The 26,604-nt window shown below is 40.8% G+C and overlaps 2 protein-coding genes and 1 long non-coding RNA gene across 6 annotated transcripts; 2 read left to right on the top strand and 1 right to left on the bottom strand.

Moving 5' to 3' along the window:
* The first annotated feature begins 1,712 nt into the window (after nucleotides 1-1,712).
* DUSP28 (dual specificity phosphatase 28) lies at nucleotides 1,713-5,403 on the top strand. The gene is made up of 2 exons (XM_083615302.1): nucleotides 1,713-2,151; nucleotides 3,619-5,403. Exons 1-2 carry the CDS (start codon nucleotides 1,804-1,806, stop codon nucleotides 3,742-3,744), a joined length of 474 nt encoding a protein of 157 aa, XP_083471428.1. The 5' UTR covers nucleotides 1,713-1,803; the 3' UTR covers nucleotides 3,745-5,403.
* A 995-nt stretch (nucleotides 5,404-6,398) lies between these two features.
* LOC310763328 (claudin-15-like) lies at nucleotides 6,399-26,604 on the bottom strand. Of its 4 annotated transcripts, none has more exons than XM_083615292.1 (6): nucleotides 24,650-26,604; nucleotides 22,177-22,505; nucleotides 9,379-9,543; nucleotides 8,538-8,619; nucleotides 7,871-7,972; nucleotides 6,399-7,347 (listed from the first exon to the last, which is right to left on the bottom strand). In XM_083615292.1, exons 2-6 carry the CDS (start codon nucleotides 22,385-22,387, stop codon nucleotides 7,254-7,256), a joined length of 654 nt encoding a protein of 217 aa, XP_083471418.1. In that variant the 5' UTR covers nucleotides 22,388-22,505; nucleotides 24,650-26,604; the 3' UTR covers nucleotides 6,399-7,253. The 4 variants fall into 4 exon arrangements, with proteins under 4 accessions (XP_083471418.1, XP_083471420.1, XP_083471419.1 ...); XM_083615294.1 differs by having other exon boundaries at nucleotides 22,177-22,502; nucleotides 24,650-26,488; XM_083615293.1 differs by having other exon boundaries at nucleotides 22,177-22,443; nucleotides 24,650-26,488.
* Nucleotides 10,968-11,896, top strand: LOC310763348. Its single transcript, XR_014548594.1, has 2 exons — nucleotides 10,968-11,029; nucleotides 11,062-11,896. It is a non-coding gene; the product is annotated as an uncharacterized lncRNA (long non-coding RNA).

Here is a 26,604-nt window from a genome sequence, read left to right as displayed (position 1 = left end):
GAACTTTGCTTCAGGATGAGAACAGAAATCGTGCTCCGGCGGCGCGGTGGCAGCAGGAGGCCCCATTAGCTAAAGTGGTGCTTCAGGTTAAGAACAGTTTCAGGTTAAGAACGGACCTCCAGAACAAATTAAGTTCTTAACCCGAGGTACCACTGTAGAAGGAATGGCCGCATGTCCCACTAGCCTTTCATTCCAGCATCTCCTAAACCTCCTTTCACAGCACAATATGGGGAGACAGTCGCTGGTTCTTGTTCTCTGTAACTACTTGATATTCAGTCACTGTATATTTTAATAAAATAAGCATCAAAAAATAAAAAAGAAGAAAGAAAGAGGGTGGCAACACTTTTTAGTGTATGGCCACAGCATAAGTGCAACAAGACTTGCTGAGTGGCAGTTCATATACTCAGCCAACCTGCTGATCCCCTTTCTGTGGCAGTGGAATGTTATAGTGGACATACTCCCTTACCCTTCATAGAGTGCTAGGCTCTAGAAATAAAAAAGACAAGAGTAAACATCTGACTCATCGGTGAGTACATGTTATAACTTTGACCCCTTTCATTGTTATTTTTAGACGAGTTTGTTTTGGGGATGCTAGCAGCTCTCATTAAATGTTCCAGCACATAGCTTATGCTAGCCTCTTAAAATCGGAGAAGCTGGACTGCTTCCTGTTGTTGCTGGCTGAGGTTGAGTTGAACTGGATTTCACAGCTTTTAAAACTTAAGGGAGCTTCTTTTTATTGTTGCTGCCATTGAACAACTGGGAGTCAGAATCCTTGCTGGTCTACTGCAAATTGCTCAAATCAATGCATATGTACTGATTTGCCATCTGCCCATCCCTGGACTAAAGCCAACTTCATTCATGAAAGCTTATGCCACAAATCTTTTTTTCTGATGCCACAAAGCACCTTTCTGTTTTTTGTTGCAACAGACTAACATGGCTACCCTTCTGGAACAAGCTATCTATATTCACAATGTCTTAATAGCTTTCTCACTTTCCCAAAGAAGAAACATTGCAAACATGCTTCATCCAGTCACTTCGCTAACTGCAGAATTCTGTGGGAGTGTTATTTCCTGATGCTGGCATTCGCTAATAACGCCTGTCGACCCACCAGACTGGCATATGTTCTTATTCAATTCTATTATTTCATTGGTGACTATGTGTAGAAATTACTGCAGTAAAGGTCCCTCCACACACTTCCTTGTGCAAACAGGATGATCCTGCTAAAATCCTTTAATTTTTCTTACCAAATATATTATGGGGATTTCCCCCTTCTGCTCAACTTTTATTGCACTATAGCCCTCCAAACAGCAGTAATTAGGAAAGCATTACAGAACAGCTAACAAAGCAGAACAAATCCATAACTAATGCACTATTACTGTGTCAAGAACATGTTGCAGAATAAAGCTGCAATAAAACACCAGTCTGGAGGGGCCCTGAGTCCAACCAACAAGTCTGATTATGTGTGTGCGTGATCTTAAAGAAATTCTAGAGAGTCTTGAATAACTGCTCTATTGTTCCAAAGTGACTGTCCAAAGCTCAATATTGCTAAGTGCTGCCATTAAAAAAAACAACAAAAAACAGAAGGCATTAGGACAGTCTGAAATGTAATCCTTTCAGCTACAAGCAGAATAAATATAGCACAGCCTGCAGATGGCTGCAGAACAAGACATCCAGAGCGATCTGACAATCTGTGTGCTTTCGGGAGGTGAGTCTTAAGCACCGCTCTGCCTCTCCCCGGCATTTTCCTGAACCAGGGAAAGGTTCAGCTGCTCCTCTTCCTGCAGCCCCGCCATTCCCCTTCAAATGTTGACCCTCTGCAAGGTCACCGATTCTCTCTTCATTAGCAATTCCAGGTCAGCCTGCGATGAGAATCTCCTCGTTCAAGAGAGGATTACGTTCTGTGTCAATGTCTCCAGGCAGCAGCCCTTCCCGAGCTTTCAGCAAGTCCAGACGCTGAGGGTCCCCGTCTTTGATGATCCCTCGGAGGACCTGTATCGATACTTTGAGCGCTGCAGCGATGCCATAGAGGGCGCAGTCCAGAGTGGTGGGAAGTGCTTAGTGTACTGTAAAAACGGCCGCAGCAGATCTGCTGCCATCTGCACTGCCTACTTGATGAAGCACCAAAATCTCAGCCTGAAGGATGCCTTTGAGGTATTGTGAGCATGCAGGAAAAATAACTATCTTGTTCTATAGCTCGGTTGTTGATGCTGAAATGCAGAAGCATTTGTATTCCAACTGGGCAAGAGCATCTTACTTTCTAATTTGAAATGCTTTGCATAACAAAAGTCATTGCAATAGTTCTGCTCCAGTTTTCTCTCTCCAAGGAAAGTGTCATAAGGATAAGAAAGACGATTAATTTTCAAGGCAGCCTAATTTCCTTCTCAGTTGGGCAAATAAAGCCAACTCTGACTGGAGATTGTTGGGGGTGTTTTGGCCCAATGAAATTCCAATGGCAAGTAAATTCTGAATTGTCAGATTCAGGAGTTTAAACTCCTGTAAAATAAAATCTGGCAACATTATGCAGGAGGTTTTGCAGCTTCCTCCCTATGCACTTTAAAATAATAATAATAATAATAATAATAATACTCAAGCATTTCAGAAATATTAAATATTATATGTTGTTTATGTCTTTATTCACAATCGGTTCTCATACGAATGCCACCACTCATGCCATTTCCTTAAAAATCAATAATCTTAGACTGAAGGCAAGTTAGTCAAATTTATGCAACAAAGAATGTAATAGTTGCTTGTGCCATGGACATGTTTCACACTATTACCTCTGCCAGACACAACAGCTGAGTTGTACAGATCAAGTGTACACTCTTTCACATCAATAGTTGCAGTGACAGCTTGTACCTCAGTGTAACAGGAGTGAACAAGCCGAGTGAGACAAAATGTGTGTACACCATTGGAAGTTAATGCCACTCACATGTTGCTTTCAACTCTCTTAAAAACTATTGCCTGTTTCTAGCATTAGTACAGACCTCTGTTGTATTGCTAGAAAACTAGTTTTGGGGAGCAAAGGGGTGGCAAGGACTGCAAACAGCAACAATTTGGTTCTTTTTGCCAGGACCTTAATATACTATGGCTGCATATGCACCATACATTTAAAGCACAAGACTTCCCCCAACTCTAGGAACCGTAGTTCACTCACCACAAAATTATAATTTGCAGCAGCCCTTCCAAACTACAGCGCCCAGAATTCTTAGAGGGAAGAAATGTGCTTTATATTGTGTATATATATGGTGTGTAGCAAATGGTGATGAATTTTCATGAGGACTTTTTCTTTAAAAAGTAATAATAATAATAATCCAAACTGATATAGAAATGTGGAAAACTGAACTTAAGATTGGAACAATGCAAAACTGGTAGAAATCTAAATTGATAAATTTGCCCATTCCTATAGACTGCTACGATGAGATGTATTGTATGTCTGTTAAATTTGCAGTCATTATTTATGAATTTGCATCTGTGCATATAAATTAGCACATAAATTTATGTCACTCTGTACCTTCTTTTCAGTGATACTGTTCCACTTTTAGGGCAACTGTAAATGGCCAGCCTGTGGGAAAGTCACTTCCTTTGTGTGTAATACATTTCTTTTTTTCCTCCCTGTAGATTGTGAAGATGGCCAGGCCGGTAGCAGAGCCCAATGTTGGCTTTTGGTCCCAGTTACAAAAATATGAAGGTCATTTACAAATGCAGCATCAGATGGATCCTTCTCGAAAAATAACTTCGCAATAAACATTTTTGTTTTGATCCAGACTGTGGTGTGGAGGGAACTCCTTGAAGGAGGTGTGTGTGTCCTAAGAGCTTGGAAAGATTGTAGATGCCTCCAGACTGTCAGTATTGTTGGTGGCAAGGAAAAAATATAGGTATATAGAAGGGAGAATTCTTGAGATGCCAAGATCCAGTTTTGTGGCAAGTACTCTTTGGTGAGAGAACCCCAGCAGAGATTTAAAATCACAAAATATACAGCAAGGTAAAGCATGGAAATGTAGGCCTTTAAAATATGTCTTTCTGAGTTCCAAAATTTCCCTTCCCTTAGCATAGAAAAATACCACGTTTGGTAAGTTAAAAATGATTTACTTACAAACTATCCAATGGCCAGGTTCCTGCATTTCAGAAAAAGTTGCACAGGCAATAAAACTTGGCTTAGTTAAAGGGGTAAAGTTCCTAAATTATTGGTATAGGAACTCAAGAGTAGAGTGGCCATGTGGTCTGAGCTGCAGAAAGCAACTTATACCTCCTCACACATTGAGCTTCTCAGGAAGACTGGTTGAACAATAGGCTTGATTACCTAGTCCCTCTCAAGCTGAGGGGAAGTGACCTCCTAAGCCTGGCAGGGCAGCTTACTCTATGGTATTAACCCCTTAGAGTTAAGCATGGTTATATGAGGCTGGTTATCCCACAAGTATTTTGTGGGAGAGATTCAAGTGTGTGCAGGAGCTTATGTTTGCACAATCGTAGTGGATTAAAGCTATCGGTTGTCCTACACAACATACCCACTTTTTAAAAAATGAACTTTTTGCTTTTTGGAAAATGAAGGAGAAAGCCTTTGAAAAGTGTGTGATTAACAAATCGTTGATGGTGAAACATGTAATCACCTCATAAGCAAATCAGGATGATTGATCATTGACATATGGCAAACACCTGGCAAACAAATCAGAACAAATGATCAATAAAGACTGAGCATAGTCTAGCCTCTGTTTAACAGCAAATCAGAATGGATGCTCAAAAGTCAAGTCCTCCAGACTCGCTCTGTGACTGATAACCATCAGCATGCTTCTCATCTGCCTAGTTCCTGAGGAGCCGTTTTTGTGGACTGCCCAGAAGTCACACAGACATCCCCCAAAACATTATTCTTTGGAACCTTAGTAGTCTCTGAAGCCACAAAATAAACGTTGACAATTGAGGTCAAAATGTGGTTATGTGCCCCTCCAGATTGGAGGGCTTTTGTGTGTGATTCTTGGGTGTTGTTGGTATCCATCTTTGAGAAATGATGCACAATGTTGGCACTCTATTGCATTACTCAAAACTGAAAATTTATTTAAAATGTGTTTTAATGCAACACTGCTTCATTTGTGTTTTATTTCACCAATAGATATGTGTTTTGAGCATGTTGCGAGTGTCCACTGGCATGACTGACAATCACCTGTATTTAAATAAAAGTTTCTACTCTCATGTGAAACATACATTATAACAGCTGGCTCCAAAGTTCATAATAAGGAAAGACAGAGCAACAAATAATGGCCTTGGGCAAGATGAAAACTGTCTTTGCGAATATGTAAAATATATCAATCTACTCTTATCTGCATTTTATGCCTGCATTTATGATTGCCTGTAGCTATTTATGTGTCTACATTAAAATCATATCAGTATTTTCTTTTTTGATTAACAGTACTCTGCTAGTGAATTGGCATATTTTTCTGAAAGTGATTATGATTGATGACTGATTATACAATACAAATGAAGTATTTAGGGTGTGGAAGTAGTAATCTTAGTTTCTTAGTGATGGCTGAATTTTTACATGCAAGGCAGCTTAATCATAGAATTGTAGAGTTGGAAGGGATCCTAAGGATCATCTAGTCCAACCCCTACAATGCAGAAATATGCAGCTGTACCATACCAGCAACCTTGGTGTTATCAGCACCATGCTCTAACCATGCTGCTTAATAAGAGGGAGGGTTCTGTTTTGAGAAGAGAAAGGGTGAGTTCTTAACTTTCCCACCTGCTGGCTGTTTTTCAACTCCCAATCCTACTCCCATCTGCTTCAGTACACACACAAACAGCTCCCCTACCATTCTTCTTCTTCGAAAAAAGGCCAGGGCTTCTTTTAAGTGTAACATGTTGTTTATTCCTACCCTAAGCCAGGAACTGCATACCTTTTGGGGTCAGTGGGCACACTGGGTTTTATAAGAAATTGTAATGGGTGCCAGTGACTGGTGGGTGGGCAGTGGTGGTGGTAAGGCATAACACACAATAGCTGCCACATCTAAATGGGCAGCAGAAGATATAGGCCCCTAAAATGGTCCCCATCCATGGAAAAGTGGATGGCCCTACATCAGCCTCTGCTACACTCACAAGAGCAGCTTTTTGTATCTCTCCTGTTCAGAACAGAAGGGAGGGTGTCTAATCCTGGCCTACAATGGAATGTGGGCATATTTAAGGAGTGTTTGTTCAGCATAGGGGAGACTGAGCCTGTGCAAACAGAAACTGAGGAAGAAGAGCAAACAAGTCTCTCATTTATTGAGGATATTTACTCGAGACCTACTTACTCAAGATCGTTTGGTGGGGTGGTCACGCAAGCAGCACACTGGCTATCTCTGCCTAAGTTCATGGAAATGTGGGCCCTGATGTCTAACGGTGGGTAAAATAACACACAAGAGAAGCAAAACTTTGTTATAAAGAAGCAAAAACTCTAGGTTTATTGAATATACACAAACAGTAAAGATGTTAGCACTCGGTAGAACATACATTCATAAGCAGCAGGTCAAAACATGTAACAAAGGTTCTGCACAAAAAGTCTCTTTAACAGTAGCTCTGGCCAATGAGAGCTCTGTGATGCAATGCCTAAGTGAGGTGAATGAGAATGTTTCCCCTTCGAATCTTGCCTCCATCACAACCTTGGTAGGAGGCCTTAAGCAAATTTCCCTCTCTCTTCCTCAGCCCCTTCCTCCATCTGCAGTGTGGGGATTATCCTGATGCAGAACTGTTGTAATGGTTACAGAGATAATATGTGTGTGAAGCACTCTGGACACTCTAAAGCACTATACAAATACTGTGGTACCAATATTATTAAGGTCCATGATAACCTGTCAGAATCAGTTCATTCCTCATATAGTGTTTGCACATTGTATGGTTAAATACTGAATCCTTCAGAGAGAGATAAGACATTTTATTCTTGAAATGATCCTAAGTTTACAGTGTTCCCTAGTACAATGAGACAACATTATGACAAACTAAATAAATGTAGATAAACTAGATAAAACTAGATAAAAAACACCTCCTGGGTGTTATTTTTTTGTTTTTGTTTTTTTGGGGGGGAGTTGGGAATACGCTAACATGTTACATATTATTTTTCTTTACTAGGCTAGTCCTCATACACCCAAATGACACTGTAGCTTAAACTATTACCAGAAGAAAATTCTACATATATGTAAAATGTCTGTTGAAAGTGGAATATGGAAATAGGAATGGAGGGCTTAGATGTTATACAGTAATGAGTTAGAACATGTGAAACATTTTAAAATCTAAACGTAGTCTTTGGCAGATGTGACTGTCTCGGACTGTTTGATGTAAATACGTGCATCCTTGCCTTGCCGGGTAGCAGCATACTTGTAGTCTCTGTAATTAAAAAGAGGTGTCAATGTGCTGCTGCTCTCTCATTCTTTCATTCTCTCTATTTTTGAGAAATTTAACTGAGTCAGGCATGTCAAAGTGCAAGTAGATAAACAGGTACCACTCCGGCAGGAAGGTAAACGGTGTTTCCGTGCGCTGCTCTGGTTCGCCAGAAGCAGCTTAGTCATGCTGGCCACATGACCCAGAAGCTGTACGCCAGCTGCCTCGGCCAATAAAGCGAGATGAGCGCCACAACCCCAGAGTCAGCCACGATTGGACCTAATGGTCAGGGGTCCCTTTACCTTTACTAGAGGTTACAATCCAATCCTATTCATGTTTGCTCAGATGAAAGTCCCATCATTTTCAGTATTATTTCAGGCATTTCACTGCATATGTTATATATTTTCAAAATGCTTAGAAAGCAATATAAACACTTGGGGTTTGTTACCAGACAAAACAGACAGCTCAGTGAAATCTTTAACAATCTCATTGATACTTTTTACTCTTGTAATAGCAATTGGTCAACTACCTGTGTTTTTCTTTGCATGCTGAACATGTCAGGAAGATCCCACCAAGTATAGAAAGGAGGGAACCAGCCCAGCCTAAGTACAGTGCATATCCCAGCTCATATCTGAAAAAAAGGGTTTCGTAGAAGCATTGTTACAATCAAATCAGATACATTCTGCCATATTTTTCTAATGTAGTGGCTGCCAGTGGGTAAAACATCGAGTATAGGAGGAGAAAGCTAGGAGATATGACCAGCCGCTCTCCAGGTTATTTCTGCAGAAGGCAGGAGAAATGGGTTTTGTCTCAAATAGATGATCTGCAAACACTGAGGTGGGTCAAAGCAGGGCTTTCACCTACAGTAATCCTTTAAACCCCCCCCCCCCCGCAACCTATCTTCTTTTATGGTTGTCAGAGACATTAATTCCTCTGTCCTTTGGTCACATTTCAGCATGACCAACAGACTGAAATCAGGAACTAGGCCAACAGGAAGCAGCAGAATGTTACTGAAGCATGCATTCAAAGTATTCTTATGAATCTCATCATTTTTTGTTAAGAAACGTACAATGCAAAAAAGATTAAAGCCAAATGTTAGTTTCATGTGAGTTTTAACAAGGCCTAAAGCCATTTACATATTGCAGTTACTGAACTGAGGTTTTTTTAAACAACAACATGCAAGTCTGTAAACTTACTTGGTTCCACCATAAAATGAATCAAAAAACTGAGCTGTGATCCTTTCTGCATACCAAGAAATAGCAACCATTGATGAGAGACCTAGGGAAACAATACAGATCCATTTTAATGGAGCGAACTAACAAATTCCACAGCCTTGCCTTACAGAAATAACATGCACGTAAATATAATAAAGTCATCAGCTGATTAATGAAATCCTACTCAGCCTCATGAGTTTCAGCTGAATACTCAATTCAGCTGAGTTGGTTAATTTGCTCAGGGCTGCTGGATGGATGTGTTTCTGCATCATTACATTGTGTTGAATAAGATGGCAATTGAGTGCCTCCCCTTTCCTATTATTCCACTGCTTCTCAAAAAATTTTCTCTGGGCCACATATAAAAATTTGCATGCACCACATAGATTTTTTTTTATCAAAAAGAAATACATTGGAAAACAAAAAGAAACAACAACTAGCAGTGCTTTATTTATAACACAAAACACAACTACTTTATAATATGATCACGGGGCATCCAGAAAGCATAAAATGATGCAGCTGCATAAGAACATTAATCATTCCGAAAATAGAATTATAAACACATCTTCTCCAGCACTCTGTTCTAACGGTGATTCTGATTCACTAGTAGGGTTGTCCTCAAGATCTCTCATTTTGAAAAGATATTCATATTATTCAAATAAAAAAACATTATTTTGATACTACACTATCCTGAAATGTTTAAATGTTTCTTTGATTGCCCTTGAATCCTCCAGCCACACCAGCATGGTGCACAACATCCTTTGAGAGCCACTGTATTATTCAATTAGCTTTATTTTTTTTGGTGCATAGTCTACCGATATCTCACCTGCTAAAATGAAGACCATTCCCCCCAGCATGGCAATTTTTGATTTTGCATTTTCACTGTTGGATCCAAGCTGAGTGCACTTCAAACCAAGCAATGTCAGCAGAGTCCCACACATACCCAAGATGAGCGAAGTGATCATCAGGGCCCGACATGCTTGAATATAAGCTGCAGAGGAAAGGAAATATTGTCAAGAAAGGTATCAGTTTTGGCAAAGGACATGTTAAACAGCAATACATGCCCATTGATCCAAATATGTGGCTGCTGAGAGGAACAATGGGCAGATGGTACATTATATATATAAATCTGGTTTAATAGAAAGCAGTATCAAGAAGCCCATAGAGGCAGATGTGAGATTAACCAGCCCAAACTATGATTCCACCCTAGAGGAAATCTCTCAAGCCCTTAGACTGTCAGAAACATCTTACATTACCCACATGTATGTGAATCTGTCTTTTGGTCTGACTTCTCATCTGAGAGTTGCCCAAATTCCCCTTCCATTTAAGAAATACATTGATATCACTGTTCCTCCCTTCTTTAGGGAGTCCTCCATGCCTTTGAGATATTAGAAACCATTACACCAGTCCTCATACTCATCTCATACCTGTTTGCATGCTTAGTGACCAACATAACAAAGAAAAGGAGCAAAGATTGATGGTGGACAGATCTGGAAGTAAATGGTCAAGACTGAATGCAAGCATACAGAGATGAGCAACAACCAGCATAATTATTCTATATGCAAACATCTCCACCATCTGGTGGTCATTTTGCCAGTTTAATGTTTGAAGCTATTCTCTCCATCCCATATTGGGTTTGCAAAGCCGTTTCTATTTATATCTTGACTCTGTGTAGCTCAGCAGCATTGACACCCCAATTACTCATTCATTCATTCATTTAAATTTATATACCACTTGACTGTAAAAAACCTCAAAGCAGGTTACTAAACAAATACAACACTAAAATTATTAGTAAAAACAATTAAAACATTCAGGCTGGGGGCTGGTGGATAAAAAACAAAAGCATATTTATGATGTAGTGAGAAATTCCCTAGAATACTATCTACTGGTAAGTATTGATTCATAAAGTAACTTATTAATCCACTGTGCCAATGAACAGGAGTTGTAGCACATGATTAATGAATCAAATGACAAGAACAGGTGACAAATAAATGTAAGCCACATGTTTTCTGTAGCTATTATGCAACTGAATTCTATGCTATCATCTAGCATTATCATACTCTTTAATGAGCGTCTGGTGGTTCTATAATGTAAACTTATCTATGTAGTTTGCAGGTTTCAAACAACAAAGTATATACCTAATCTGCCATGGCACTGCAGGTGAGGGTTTCCTGGGGACACCATCAGGAGGTCCATTACACACAATGTAGGAATTGGGTCCTTACTGTTGTGGCCCCTATCCTGTGGAATCCCCTCCCCTCGAATGTTCGATAGGCATCATCTTTTGGTGCCTACTGAAGGCTTTCCTCTTTCAACAAGTCTTTCAGCAAGTTGAGGCATCTGCATCTGTAGCAGAATTGCTTTAAATATGTTTTAAGGCTGTTTTTCTTGTTTTGTCACTTGTTGTTTGCAACCCTAGGCTGCTTTACGAGGAAGAGTGGGATATAAATTTAACAGCAATAATAACAGGATAAATAGTCCATTTATGTATGGTATGAATCAGCCAAAGTTAGGAATTTTACATAAGTTGTATTTTCTCTTCATTTTAGTGTGGGAAATGGTCATACTCAATGGCCAGGATTCTGAGATAGTTAGGGCTCCTTTTCCCTCTCAAGATCAAGGTATACATTCTGTGAGATATGCTGACTGCTTAAATTTAACTTTGCTGTTGGAAAACAACATCCATATACTCTGTGACTTTTGTTTCAAGTAACCAACCCATCTTTCTTTATTCCTCATTCGTGAATTTCTTATGAGCATAAAAACAAGGGCAGGAACACATAGTCTTAACATACAAATGTTTAAAGATCTTAAACTTTTTGAGAGTGTGTGTGGGATATATGTGGGAGGTGGGCATGCATGGGGGTTCAGACATACACACCCTAACGCTACTGCTGGTCTTTGTAGACATTTGTAGACATTGAACCAGAATTTATATACCACTTGATTCTAACAGTGTCCTCTTTTGACCTCCATTTTTCTGGCGAGGCAGTACCTCTTTTTCGGTCATTCCTAAGCAGCCACCCTACCTCCTGCCTTGCTTTTGGCAGCAAATCCAGAGGCAGTCCAAGGTATAACTGCCACCACAAAGTTTATTATAAAACAGGAGCAAAGCATAACGCTCGATGATCAGATATTTTCTTTTTAAGAATACATTTCTAGTTCTGGCAGATACTTTCACTGGTTTAATAAGAACAGAGACTGTGGACTTAAAAGGCTATTTTTAAGTCTCAATCTAGCTCTTCCCCTCCAGACTCAATTCACAAAGCACTTGTGTGCAGTCAGAGCACAAAGAAGGAAGGAAGCAGTATTGTCCCTCTAATGGTCAGCAAAATAAAGGCTTTTTTTTTTAAAAAAAAAGAAGCAGCAGCAAACCTGGAACCTCCTTTAGAAAGCAGGGAAGTTTTGAGCAAAATATATATTTAATGGCATGCCATCAAAGCAAAGCTAGTTTCTTCCAAAAATTAGAACCCAGATGCAGAGAGTAGAAGTAGAAAGAAACAAGGTCAAGGAGCCTTCAGTTCAATCTTCCAAATAATTGCACGATAATTGCCGCAAGAAGCATGACTAGGCTGCCCCTGTGCACACATGGATCTATGTGAGTACTTTGTATAAAAGGTAAAGTAAAGGGACACAGGTGGTTCTGTAGTCTAAATTGCGGAGCCTCTTGGGCTTGCTGATCGGAAAGTCAGCAGTTTGAATACACATGACAGGGTGACCTCCTGTTGCTTTGTCCCAGCTCTTGCCAACCTAGCAGTTCGAAAGCATACCAGTGTGAGTAGATAAATAGGTACTGCTGCGGCGGGAAAGTAAATGGTGTTTCCGTGCGCTATGTCATGGTGTATCAGAAGTGGTTTAGTCATGCTGGCCACATGACCTGGAAAGCTGCCTGCGGAAAAATGCTGGCTCCCTTGGCCTGAAAGCGGAGATAAGCGTCACACCCCATAGTCAAATTCGACTGGACTGAACAGTCCAGGGATCCTTTATCTTTTTAAGCTTTACTTAAAGATACAAAGGGGAGAGGGACCCCTTGCTAATGGCTTGCATCCCACGACTTGAGGCACATTATTTTGCTGAGCAACCAAACCAGCCCACTTTCTCACTGCAGCTTCTGTGCCATAATCCATACGGTCCCAGCGGGGACTGCAGTGGGGAGCAGGGATTGGTAAAAAACAGGCACCCTGAGCATGCACAGTGCAAAGCCACCACTGGATACAACCATACAAAACTTCACAGTTTCGATGGCTGGTTGTCTGGACATCATACTTATTTCCCACAAGCATCAAGGAAGTGGCTATTTAAATGCCCAAATTCAGTTAGACCTGCAGGGGGCTACCATAGGGACCAGTGTGCCCACCAGTACCCTCTATGGCAGGGGTTGTCAACCTGATCCCTACCGCCCACTAGTGGGTGTTTCAGGATTCTAGGTGGGCGGTAGGGGGTTCTATGGCACAAGCTGAATCCTCCTTCTATTGAGCACTGGTGGGCGGTAAGGAAATTTTACCATCAAGAAAGATGCATTAGTGGGCAGTAAGTATAAAAAGGTTGACTACCCCTGCTCTATGGTATGCATGAAAGGGCTCAGTAAACATTCTCTTAAAAATCCACAATGCACAAGGAACTGTTTGCTCTTCCTGCTCAGTTCCTGTTTGCAGTGACTCACTCTCCCCTACACTGAACACATCCCCATAAACATGTTCACATTTCATTGGATGCCTGGATCAGATACCCTCTCTCCTTTCTGTTCTGAAGAGAGAAGAGAAGCAAAGAGCTTCTCTCTGAGAGCAGGCATGGCAATGGCTGATATAGGTGCCTGTCTCTCCATTAATGCAGGGGAAATGGCAACATCCTTTTGTAGCCCTGCCTCTTTTCACTTTGAGACATGATGGTCATTTTATCCTACGCCACTCCCCACAGCAACCATTTTGTGATTGGCACCAACAGCCAATCTTTTTCTACAATCCAAATGTGCCAACTGACTCAATATGTTTGGTGACCCCACACATGGCAGGAGGGGGAGGAATCCAACATGCTACATCCTGGTCACACTGCTGAAACCACTAGCTGACATGCTTGCGTGGTTGGGTTAGCTCTGGGTGGGCTTGCTTGCCCCACTCCTTATGTAACACAGGATGCCACATGACCTGTTGCTATGTTGGTGCAAAGCAAATTGTCTCCCATACTATCACAACTATATATATCAGTAAGAACAGGCTGCTACTATGTTCAGTACAGAGATTTGATTGCCTCTCTTATCAGATAGCTGAGTAATATAATAAGCAAGGCAGCAAATGTGTCAGCAGCTACTTGCGTGTAAAGTGTCAACTACGTAATCTCCAAAGCTAGGTAGCTCTCCAACCTATTTGGCCTACCACCCACTTTAAAAAATAATAATTACTCAGCACCCCCTGGGAATCTACTTTCTTTAAGCAAATAAACAGAAAGGTGCAGTGACAATTTTGCATTCTTTTATGTATCTAAATTTATGCCTACAACTTATTGAAAAATAAGTTAACAAGCAGCTGAATCCCATGCATGTTCACTTGAAGTAACAGTCCACTACACTCCAGCAGCATCCCACAGCCCACCTGCCATTGGCCAAATGGGCAGGCAAGCTGTGATCCACTTCCTGGGCCTGGGTGAAGCCAAAAAGGGTTCACCCAAGCCGAGGAAAACCCTTTGCCTCCATCACGACCACCGGATCCAGGCATTGTCACTATCCCACAACGCCACCCAACCTGGCAGTAAGCGCCATTACACAACAGGTGGAACATGTATGAACGGTTTTTCAAAATTTTCTTCTCTTCTTTATGCTTCCACCGCCCCCTTATTTTTATCTCATGCTCCTCAATTGACCCAGGGCTACCACCACACCCCAAAGCATTTCCCAAACACTGCTGTAGATCATAGCATCAGTGAAGTTGGCATAAATTGAAATTATGACCTGTTTTAACCCTGGAACTTCTTATCTTATCTGAACCCTGAAAGGCATGAATAAATATCCTGACCTCTTAATATATAAAGATCAAAAAACTAATCCTATCTTACCAGCAAAGTTTAATTATCACCTCCTATAGGAAAGATTGGTGTTTTGTACAGACAATGGAATCTTCTTCCAAAAGTTAAGTCACAATTCAGCAAACATATAATATAACCAACTAGTTAGTCATTTCTCGCTAAGGTCATGTCATCTCAACCACAAACTGGGCAAATGGATAGGAACTTGTATGAAATCAGCAATAAAGCAAAGGAATAAAGATTTATCCCTTCTCCAGAAGGTAACACTGGCTCAGATATGCCGACCCATCCTTTTAGTGTCACATGAATTTCAGCCCTGACATCTTTGACAGTCTTTGGTTTCATGCTTTTGTCTATTTTATATGCACTACTTGAGACATCCAAGCCAAGAGTTGCTTAACACCCCTATTAATGTGGATTTGTTGAAATATTTATAGCACCTACAAAGTTATTCAGTTTTGTTTATGAGAATATAAGAACCCATGCCATCTGGGTGCAGAATAATGCTTCATGAGCTATAAAAAGAAAATCCTAAAAACAAGGGTTACACAAGCAGTGTTAGATATAATGAACTATAAATATTTTTAATCGTTTTATTTACAATAAAGTCTATTTTGGCAAGTATCAGTGAGATGGCTGAGCTTGCATTTCACCAACCAAGTAGGTCAATGCAAGGTTTGATGGTTGCCTCACGTAGTCTCAGATCACTATTGAGTAAATACAGTTTCTTATCTTGACGCAGCAAACCTGTTATGTACTGAGTTGAATAGGATCCAAACTGCAGCAGTCTGATTGGTCCTAGAACAATAGGATCCAAAAGGCAGCAGTCTGATTGGTCCTAGAACAATAGGATTCAGAATGCAGCAGTCTGATTGGTCCTAGAACAATGCAGTAGTATGATTGGTTGGCAGGAACCACCCAATCATGCTCCAGATAGAAGTGAATCCACAACCTGATTGGCTTACAGTAGAATTCCGGAATTAGCCAATCATGTGCAGCCCATTGTGTAAATAATGTATATAAAGCAGATACCTTGAGGGGACATTCATTCATTCCTCCTCACCACTATGAGCTGAATAAAGAGCATGAAATCACTTTGCGACTCTGAGTATATTTCAAAACCTCAAATCACTATTAATAATTAGCTCATCCTGTGACAGATCTGGCAATGGACAGCTTGCCACAAGGTGCTGTTGGTGCCTGCCCATCAGGACTGAAGTACAGTAGTCTTTCAGACAACTTCCTGTATGAGAACCATGTAGCCAGCTGTCACCAGATCTACTGGCAGTTGCCAAAAAGCAATTCCCGAGTGTTAAAATGTTAACACTCAAGCCTTTCTGACATTCAGCTGCAATACAGCAACATGGCACCAAAATAAGAGTTATAAGATATATTCATTATACCAGTGAAAGATTTAAAGCAATCAATTATTTTGGATTTGCTGATACAGCCTGTATATCACTTGCACAGGATTTGTGACCTACTTGCAAGTCGTGACCCACTGGTTGAGAGGACAAGAAGGTCAGAAACTGTAAAATGAGGGCAGTCATAACTCTGGCATGGTTTGTTCAAACAATCTATAAAACACTGTTATGAGTTTGGCTGTCTTTATTACTGTGACTGGGTCCCCATCACTATGGTTTTGCCGGACAGATCAAAATATGGCTTGGACCTAACAAAAGGACAGTGGTGTTCCTTGATGACTGGGGATACTATTGCCCTGGAATGTCTCTCCCACCCTTCAGCTAGTCGGAAGAACAGAGAAATAGACTGGAGCAAGTAAGCATTTGCAAAGAAGGCCACTTTCAGGCGGTACACAGAACAAATGTGTGGTGGGAAATTATGGTATCTTGGTTGCGAGTTCCACTCTCAACCACATCACACACATATTTATGTTTATGAGGTTATAATGTCTCTAAGGGGCTATAGAAAGTGAGAGACTTTAGCCAGAGGTAGCTGAACTAGAAGTAGCCCAGAAGGCTGTGAAAGATCCATGCTGTTCATTTGGGGAATCTGATGCAGGCTCAGCAGTTGTTCTACTTCCTGTAAGAAGCTACCATATTTTTCTGTGTATAAGACGCCCCCATGTATAAGACACCCCCTATTTTGCGGGACTCCAAATTAAGAGAACACCCCTCAGCATTACCTGTGTATAAGATGAGCCCCAATTTTAAACCTAATTTTTGGGTAAAAAAAGAACCTAGTCTTACACATGGAAAAATACTATATTTGTTTCTAATATGCTTTGCTTATACATTATAAATCTCCAGTCCTCTCTTATCCAAAGGGAATTAATCCCTGTAGCATTGCCTCTGCAGAATACTCATGGAAGCCAGAAGTACATGATTTGAAAATGCAGAAAAGCAAGCCTATATATTTTCAGGTCAATGCAGATTTTGTTGAGTGTATGCAAAGCAAAGCAAAATGCAAATTTTCAAATGTAATGTTACAAAATAAATTCTAATAAAGCCTGATCATAACCCAACACATCAGTGGTGACGAACAAATCCCCCTATATAACAGGCACACAACACCACTGTGTATAGTTAATTTTTTAATAGCTTATTTAAAGCTCAGTTGCTTCTCTACAATACATTGCCCTATTGCCAATGCCAACAATACCTTCCCTATAGATAAATAACCTGCCATCACAAACCTTTAGCTGTTTTTAATAACAGCCAAAAAATGTTATTTTGTTTAAAGCTCTGTGAAGACTATGTTTTACCTTCAGTAAGGGAATGCTAACTTTCTGCACTGACACACACACTTTACTCTCAATGTGTTCTGATTCATCACCTTTCAGGGCAGGTGGAGAGAGAATCTTGTCCTCCATATATCAACATGCCAAGAAACTTCAAAAATCCTTCACTTTTGGAGCTCAAACAAGCAGTCTGTTATAATCTGACAAGCTCTTTGAGGGAAATGCCTCATTGATGTTATTTTCAGTCAAAATTCACTATATGTACTTTCCATGCACCCACCCAATGCATTATTTCATCTGATAAAGATGTGGACATTTACATCAAATAAAGACATACCAGGAAGTGCCAAAAGTGTATCAAACGCTCTGCAGTTGGAGATTCCAATACTATCTTCCGCACAGCTGTGCCACAGGTTTTCATACAGGCTTGAGCTTGTAATCACACTCCCATGAACGGTGGAGACTTTCCAGTAACTGTTTTTTAAAGTTGCTCCAATCACTACCCAGCCACCCAAGGTGAGTACAAAACCAGTGAGTTCCAAAACAGCAGACATATTATCTATTTTGTATTAAGATGAAATATAAGAAGTATCTCCCCATTAAAGGCCACTTGCTGTCTTGGCTAGTTTCCTCCAAAATGAAGCTACCTTTGATCTTTGTTCCGTCAACTAAATGATAAGATTTGTAGCACATTGCTTTTAATAATTGGAGGCGTGGTTTAATAAAAAAGTGCTAATTGCATTGGATTTGCAAAAGGACAAAATGCTATTGATCAATTTTTCTCATAAAATTTACGGCATGGGTATTTTTTTCACATCTGCATAGCTATCTAATGCTTCAGGTAACTGAAACGATCGCCCCAGAGTGCCTTCTCCTGCTTCATGGAGCCCACATGGCTCCCTGGTATACTCCAGAGCTCATGGCAATGAAACAAGTTGGGAGACAGTTTGAACATGAGTGGAGAGAAACTGTCAAATGCCATCAAACACTACTGAGGGCTCGTCATCAAGCCTACTTAGTGGCAGCGAAGACAGCAAAGAAGGTATACTTGGTAGCCTCCATTGCAATCCTCATTATGCCGTTCAGTACTGTGGGTGCTTTTACAGTCTAGCCCAAAAGAGGTAGCAGAACCAATAGTAGCTTGCTGTGACTTGTTTGCAAAGCATTTTTTTAGCTAAAATAGCTTCATCCACTGGGACCTTGACTCTGCTGTTTCAACAGATGGCTCTCAAGGGGTGTCCAGAGCACCACCTAGTCCTGTTGGATGAGGTTCCGTTGGTAAGGCTCAAGGATGCGGGCACAGTCCTTGGATCAATCACGGTGACTGCTTGCATTCTAGATCCTTGGCCTTCTTGGCTGATAAAAACTAGCAGAGGGGGACAGTTGGGCCAGGAAGGTCATCAATGCCTCCTTGTAAGAGAGGGTGGTCCCTGCTTGCTTGAAGAAGGCAGTGGTAAGAGCACTCCTTAAGAAACTCTCCCTGGATCTGGAAAATCTAAACAATTACTCGTCAGTTTCCAATCTCCCCTTTTTGGGAAAGGTTCTTGAGTGAGAGGTCATGGACCAGATCCAGGCACTCTTGGAAGACATCAATTTTCTAGATCCATTTCAATTGGGGCTTAGGTCCAGTTTTGGCACAGAAACTGCTTAGGTTGCCCTTTATGATACGCATGTCAGCAGAGGCGGATTTAGAGGAGCATGACCCGTTCACTCGCACTGGGTAAGGTGCTTAGGGGGCACCGCAACAATTCTTTAGAATGGAACACGAGAGGCGGGGGAGATTTTTTCCTTGGACAGGGTGCTGCTGAAATTTCAGACCCCAAGATTTTCTACTCTGAGTGGTTTACAAAGCCATTAAAAATACTAAGTATAAATCCAATTTTACACAACAAAACTAATTTTAAAATCAACCAAATTCATCTCAAACCAGCATGAAGAGGGAATAGGAATACAGAAGGGTCTTTACCTGGTACCTAAACACCATAATGTAGGCACTTTGAGCTAGTATGTGTAGGAAAGGGCAATACTTCAAGTAGTCTGGCCCACAAGCCATTTAGGGCATTAAAGATTCAAAGGAGCACTTTGAAATGAACCTGGAAGCAGACTGAGAGTCAGTTCACAGGTGTATGTCAGCACACTGGTGTGATGTGATTATATTTACCACTCCCCAGCCACCTTATTTTGGAACAAATGACGTTTCCAGACCATTTTCAAAGGGAGTGCCACATATAATGCAATGAAATAATCCAACAGGGAGGTTATCAAATCATTTACAACTGTAGTAAGGTGATCTCTACCCAAATGGGTCATAGCTGGTTAGGTTAGCTTAAGCTGATCAAAGCTGGTCTAAGTCACCAAGGCCAGCAATGCTGGACCTCCCACCCTACCACTAACTATAAGCCAGCTTCTTTTAGCAAAACTGCAACTCCATCTAAAGCACCACCAGGAACTGGTGAATTCAGAACACTCTGTCTCCAATTCTTCCCATCATCAGGTCTAGCTCCACCACTACCAGTACAGAGACCCCAAAAGTTCACCCATGAACAAGCATGTTCCTCAACAGAAAAGGTTGCCCACAATGTGCTATAGGAATGGCTTTGTTGTTGTTTAGTCATTTAGTTGTGTCTGACTCTTCGTTACCCCATGGACCAGAGGATACCAGGCACTCATGTATTCCACTGCCTCCCGCAGTTTGGTCAAGCTAGTAAGGACTGGCTTACTAGCACAGTAATCTAAGGTTACTTACCAATCTGTAGTGCAAATAAATAGTTTTTCTCAATACAGAATTGTGTATGCTCATCCTCAATAAGCTTTTAATCTAGATAGATTTTTGATCCCATTGTTCACAAGCATGGGTGTAGTTACCTGGTGCACATTTGAAAACCCTTCCCTTGTTTAGGTTATCATAGAACTGTACAGTTGGAATGGATCCCGAGGATCAACTAGTCCAACCCCTGCAATGTAGGAATCAAATGGGGATGTATCCACACTCCCCCCCTTGCCTATGCCCCAGATGAAGGTGGAAATGGTAACTGCTATCTTGTTATAGGCCCACCCACATCACTGGGCAGGTGTAGATATACCCGTTTCTGGGACTGCCTCTATCCGTTTTCAAATGAGCACAATGGGGGATAATGCAGAATCAATATGCATTGAGACTTTCTTTTTAGAATAAAACTGGCCCATAAAGAAGCACTTTCCAGGAACATTTAATAGACACTAAGTCTAGATTGTGTTTGGACTATGTAGAAAAACAAGATCTGAGTGAGCATTGTCTCCAATACTTGTTTGCAGAATGTTTAATTTGCAAGTCTTAATGATTTACTGATAAGGAAATTGATTCCTTGTTAATGCATCTTCGTCAGGGCAAAATAAAAGCCTGACACCACATGATTTATATGTTTATTTAACACAGCACAAGGATCAGAGTAGGAGACAAAGTCTCAAAGATTAAGGCATAATTAGAAAGTACTTAAGATACAAATAATGACCTACTCAAATGGTTAATTTGTTTATTTTTAATGATCCCTGGATAAACTAAAAGTTAAGATGATATTTAAGTAAATGGTGTCAAGTTCCATGGGAAAATAGTGAAAATGAATGTGTCTAAATAAACTATCAGCAACTACACTAGTGGTAGCTTTCTTGTGTAAACACTCAGCTATTTATACCACATCCAGAAAAATCAACTACCAACGTGCTACACATTTATCAGATTTTGTAGAATTAAACAGCAATTAAATACCTCTCAATGAAGTTTAATACAGCAGAAGTGATAGTAACATGTAAGCACTGCATGATGCAAGGGTTGCTAACCTGTGGCCCTCCAGATGTAATTCGACTTCAACTCCCACAAGCACCAGCCAGCATGGCCAAATAGTAGGTTATGATGTGAGTCAAATAACGTCTGGAGAGCCACCCACCTGTCAAAATGGCCTGTGGAGTAAGGGCTCAGGATCCAGCCCACCAGGGAAACTCTGTTCCCCACCCTGATTTACATGCTTGTGCAACACTAGAAAAAAGGTACATCTTCACTCATGTCTGAGATTTAACTTCTAGAACAGAGCTTCCAAAATGTTTCCCACCATGGACCACTTGAAAATTGCTAAACATCTTCACAGACCTGCCTGCTGCAACAATTACAGTGTGATGTGTTAGATGTTGTATGATTTTTAATTGTATTTTATTACCTCTTTCATTTTTTATTCCTTATATCTTTTCGTATTACAAATGGAATTCTATAAAAAAATCAAAATATCTTTTTGTATTACAAATTGAATTCTAGAAAAAAATCAATTATGAATATTTAATACGATGGATGCGCTACCGCCCATCTTTAGCCACAGATCTTCATACACATACCATGGATGACATGAAAGAAGCTTGTGGACTACTGGTGGCCCACAGACCATAGTTTGGCAACCTCTGTTCTAGAGACATTAGGGAGGGAGCTGAACCTGGATAATGACTGCTGTAGTATCTCACACCCAATATGTTAACAAAATGTTGCCCAACAGGCAAAAACAGAGATCAAATAGTGGCAGTGATTACCTGTGACATATACTTTGTAAATGTGCATTTTTAAATATTGAAAGGGAGCAGCCACTGACTATGTACATCAGAGCTCCTTCCTTTGCATTGACACTCCTGGAGTGGGACAAATGTATGTAAACTGTACTATTTGTATACAGTACTTCTAAAAATACAAATGTTTTCAGTGACAGATTTACATTATTGTTGACACAACATTTGATCACAGAATATATATGAAAGTTTGTTTCTACAGGCTTGCATTAAAGTTCTTTCCTATGTATCTATAAACACACAATGTCAGATGTTCGCATAAGTAGCGCACAAATTCAGACTAAGAATCCAGCATTTTATGTATGTAAAGTGTTAACTTACTTTCCAAACTGAGCAAGGTAATGAATTTCTTGCAGTGAACTGAGCCCAGAGTAGCTACACAGTTCATCCAGAGACCTTCATAAATTGCAGTAATAAGCGCTGTAGCTGGACTAGAAATTTTCCAGCAGTTGGACACAGTGGCAACCAGTAAAAGGATGAGACCCAGAAAAGCCAGAAGCAGTGCAGAGATTTGAAAAGCTGACGACGCCATCCTTCAATGACAAGTGAATTTTCAAAGATTCACTCTCAAATTGTGATGCCAAAATCCTATTTTAAAAGTTGATAAGAGACCATGTAACAGCACACTTGTTATATGAGGAATATTTCTGCTGAGAAGAAAACAAAACTGTTAGCTTCTGTTCTAACACAGAATATTCTTTGCATGCTAAGTTATTATCCGATATACAGCATGGATTCATTTTTAATGCATTTATAGTGGATTTACAGTACTGTTTGCAGAACAGCAGTCAATATTTTGAGATACGGCATATAAAGCAGTATTTCTGATATAAGAATAAAATGCAGAATAATAATAATAATAAATAATAAATTTTTATTTATATCCCACCCAGTGGCGTAGCGTGGGGGGTGCAGGGGGGGCCGGCCGCACCGGGCGCAACCCGGGCGGGTTAGGGTTAGGGGGCGCGAATCCATGGGTTAGGGGGCGCAAATTACTTGCCTTGCCCCGGGTGCTGACAACCCACGCTACACCACTGATCCCACCCTCCCCAGCCGAAGCCGGGCTCAGGGCGGCTAACAACAATAAAATAAGACAACATTTTAAAATCATTTCATTAAAAAATTACTTCAAAAGTAATTTGAAGAAAAGATGGGAGCTTCAAATACATTTGAGGTGCACATAGCATCGCATGCAGAATAGTAGTTAGAATCAGAACTATTGGGAAACATGGTACATAGGACAGTATTTCTGGCATAGGAATTCACTGTTATCTATAATAATAATAATTTCCATTTCAATATTTGTTTCTTTGAAAAAATAGAGGTGGGTTATGTTTGAGCAGGAAGGAAGAAGTGAGGATTGAGGAAGTAATGTGGCTATATGTTGTTTGCTTCATAAAGAATTATCAGCAAACCATTAATGAACAATTAATTTGCAACTTCCAAATTTATTTTAAAGCCAATTAACTGAATTAACACATTTAAATAATTTTACTGGATTTACTGGTGCTTTTAGAATATCATTTATTACGGCCATAGGCCCATACAGGTAAAAACAACACATAAATAACAGCTTGTGCCGTAAGGAGAAAAAAAAAGCAATCGCTAAAACACCACTATAACAATAAAATACTATAAAATGGAAAGGCATACTACGCCTTAATTAGCTTGTAGAGCTCCTTGGCGTCGCTTTTGGGAAAGGACAGCAACTAGGAACCTAGCCACCTTCAGGGTCGTGTGGGTATCCTTGTCCTGCAAGATTTGGGCAAGGTGGAATTTTGGTGGGGTACCCTCTGGTTTCTGTATGGTTGGTCCCAACAAATTTGCCCGTGGCACATTAAACAAGGGGCAAGTGAACATAATGTGCTGGAGCGACTCCGGTGTCACCTTATCACATTCGCACACGGCGGGGGCTTGGCCCTTTGAGAACCTATGTCTCAGGACATTGGAGGGAAAAACGTTAAACCTCGCTTTGGTGAAGGCCAATCTATGTGCAACAGTCGAAAGGGAGGAGAGGTATGATGGAACGCAGTAAGTTAAAGTGATACCAATGTTCTGGGGCGAACAAACACCTCCCCCCAGCGTATAATTTCGCTGTAAATCGATGTCATCCAGTCTTTGGCGGATCAGTCTCTGAGCAGTGATTTGGTCTAGTTTTAGGGAATCTGAGGGAGAGATTCCATAACTCAGGAGTTTGGCATGAATTCTACTAGTCCAAAGGCTAGAGAATTCATCTCGCCATAAGCATTGGACAAGGTAATGGTTTGGTAATCTATGCCACAATGATAACCAGTAATTGAAGACTTGCTTCCACAGGCAAGTTTCTAAGGATGCGACCTTCAATTCTAGTCGCATGGCTGCGTTGCTTACGCACAGGGGGAGCATTAGGAGCCGACGTAGGAATTGGCTTTGCAGAGTCTCAAGGGGAGCAAGATCTGTCATCACAGCCCAGAGCGGGGCAGCATAAGCAAGCACGGCAACCACTTTTGCCTTGAACACCTTTAGGGCCGAGGGAACATGCAAAGCTCCGTCCGAAAAGAAGAATCGGAGGAGCGCATATGACAAGGTTTTGGCCTTATTAAGTAGGTGTTGAATGTGAGCTTTCCACCCCAAATTGTATTGAAAAATAACTCCTAGGTATTGAAATTTTAGGACTTGCTCTATTTTTGCCCCACCAAGCTTCCATTTGTATAATCTCCAGCTTCTGGAGAAGATCAGGATCTTGGACTTGGCATGGTTGGTTTACTGGTGTATAAGGTAGATTCAATGTCCTGTATAATATATATGTACTTACTTTTAGGTATCTGTGTTCTGTATTTTCCCCTTTGAAGTTTTTCCAGAGACACGACAGCAGCTAGTAAGGGCCAGTTTTGCCAAACAAAGAGTGAACGTTTTGTAACACTTTAGGACCTTTCCCCCCTGTTCTAAAAATCAATGCCTCCAGCCAGTTCATTAACTTCACCATTGCGCAAGACGTATAGCTGATCCAATGAACTATGTTATTCAAAATGGATCCTGTTCCAGCCGGGGCGAATTGAGGTTTTATTTCACCCAGGTCAAAGACCCCGTTTGCCCCCCCCCCATGTGTATTTGCGCGCGCACACACACACAGGCTGGAAACCTCAATGACATCCATCTGGAGGCCACACAGGGCAAAAACCCCCCTGCTAGCTTCCCTGTAGCTAAAGGGTTCTTACAGAACCTGAATAAAATCACCTATTAGTATTCCTCTAGTGTCTGACCCCATAGTAACTTTCAACGTTCCTTACGTTTAAAGAGAGAAGCCATGTGGTGTTCACTAAACATTGAGGACTACAACTCCCATATTCTCTATCTATTGGCTATGCTGGCTGGGGCTGATGGGAGAGGTAGTCTCAGACATTTGGATTGTGCCATGTTGGCAGTCCCTGTTCTAATGTTTTCCAAAACAAACTCATGATTTTATCTCAGGGAAATGATGCTGTGAAAAATGAGATTATTCTGCAAAAACAACAACAACCAAGCATCAAGTATTTTCAAAATAATCCTCCATAATCTGACTCAACAAGTTTGTAAAACAGGCCAGTGTTAGCTCCATTTTGGGAGTAGCTAAAACAGAAGGCCAAATTAGGCATTAGCTTGACAAACATATTGTTCCAGCTCCATTTTTGCTAAGATTATGGGGAATGTAAAGTAGGAAGGAATGATGGGAGGAAGATGTGCCTTTATTTGTTCAGTGATTCTGGGTCCACTGCAAACGTCCTGAGGCATGGACTCACTTAAGTGTCTAGATATAGGTAGGATGCTACAAGTGCAGTACTTTTGGGTTCCAAGTCATTCACTTGGAAGCATTAGTCCTTCTGACACTTCCCTAAAGCCAAGGTTCATTCTCTCTCTTCCTGTATGAATACTATGTTTATTTTCATTCTCAATGACAGGTATCAAAAAAGAGGTCACTGTTGCCACAGAAATGCTACTAAACTACCTGCTAAAGATCAGATTGTACTCCCAACTTTTTTTAATGCCAAGGCTCCTGTGCTTTTAACCATTATGCAACAGCACAGATCTAGCAGCATGGAGATGTGAAATGCCAAGAAACATTCAGCAGGCACTTTCTGTCTCAACTTTTAAACGCCTGTTGAAAGCTTTTTATTTTATCAAGCTTATGTAGGCAATTAAGGGTGTGGTTTTTCCATAATACTTAGCCAATTCCTGACTTTGACTTTTAAATATGCTTTTGTTGTAAGGTTTTAGGTAAATGAATAGCGGTTTTAAAATATTGGAAAATCCTGGAAAATGGAAAAACTCGTGTTCCATTTTCGCCAGTTAAAAGCTACTTGACACAGGCCCTGCAAAGGAAAGAAAAAAAATGGTAAACATCCCCAACTGAAGAGCAGTAGGCTAACGGCGATCATTGATTTCCGTCAGCATCTTTTCCTACTTCTGCCATTTACCGCTGCTGCCTACACAATCCATGCCTGCGCTTTTCTTTTCCTATGAGAATATATGAGTGGAAGCTACTGCCTCGAGGAAGAAAAGGCCCTCTGTCAAGGAAGAGGCACAGCCTCGGTGCCCAGTCCAGCCTGAGCGCCTTTGATAAAATGGGGACTGAATCCGGTCAGCACCAATTGCTTCAAATTGGCCACTTATGTTTTTAAGCTCTCTCAATAGGACGCCGCAATAATTTTTTGCCGGAAGAAAGACCGCCCCAACTGAACGACACTGTAGGCCGCGCCGCCCTTTCCCTGGAGAGGTAGGCAAGGTAACGGT

This window comes from Podarcis filfolensis (assembly GCF_964270895.1).
Source record: "Podarcis filfolensis genome assembly, chromosome: 5".
NCBI classification, from domain to species: domain Eukaryota; kingdom Metazoa; phylum Chordata; class Lepidosauria; order Squamata; family Lacertidae; genus Podarcis; species Podarcis filfolensis.
Note: the sequence above shows the minus strand (reverse complement) of the source record. Positions and strands in the feature narration are given on the sequence as shown.

What these genes read in the sequence shown, in the direction of transcription:
- DUSP28 (XM_083615302.1), top strand. Translation starts at nt 1,804, where the DNA reads ATGTTGACCCTCTGCAAGGTCACCGATTCTCTCTTCATTAGCAATTCC. An exon ending in GCCTGAAGGATGCCTTTGAG is followed by an intron (nt 2,152 to 3,618) that starts GTATTGTGAGCA and finishes TCCTCCCTGTAG; the next exon opens with ATTGTGAAGATGGCCAGGCC.
- LOC310763328 (XM_083615291.1), bottom strand. Translation starts at nt 17,825, where the DNA reads ATGTCTGCTGTTTTGGAACTCACTGGTTTTGTACTCACCTTGGGTGGC. An exon ending in TACACTTTTGGCACTTCCTG is followed by an intron (nt 9,544 to 17,608) that starts GTATGTCTTTAT and finishes TTTCCTCTGCAG; the next exon opens with CTTATATTCAAGCATGTCGG. An exon ending in AATGGTCTTCATTTTAGCAG is followed by an intron (nt 8,620 to 9,378) that starts GTGAGATATCGG and finishes TTGTTTCCCTAG; the next exon opens with GTCTCTCATCAATGGTTGCT.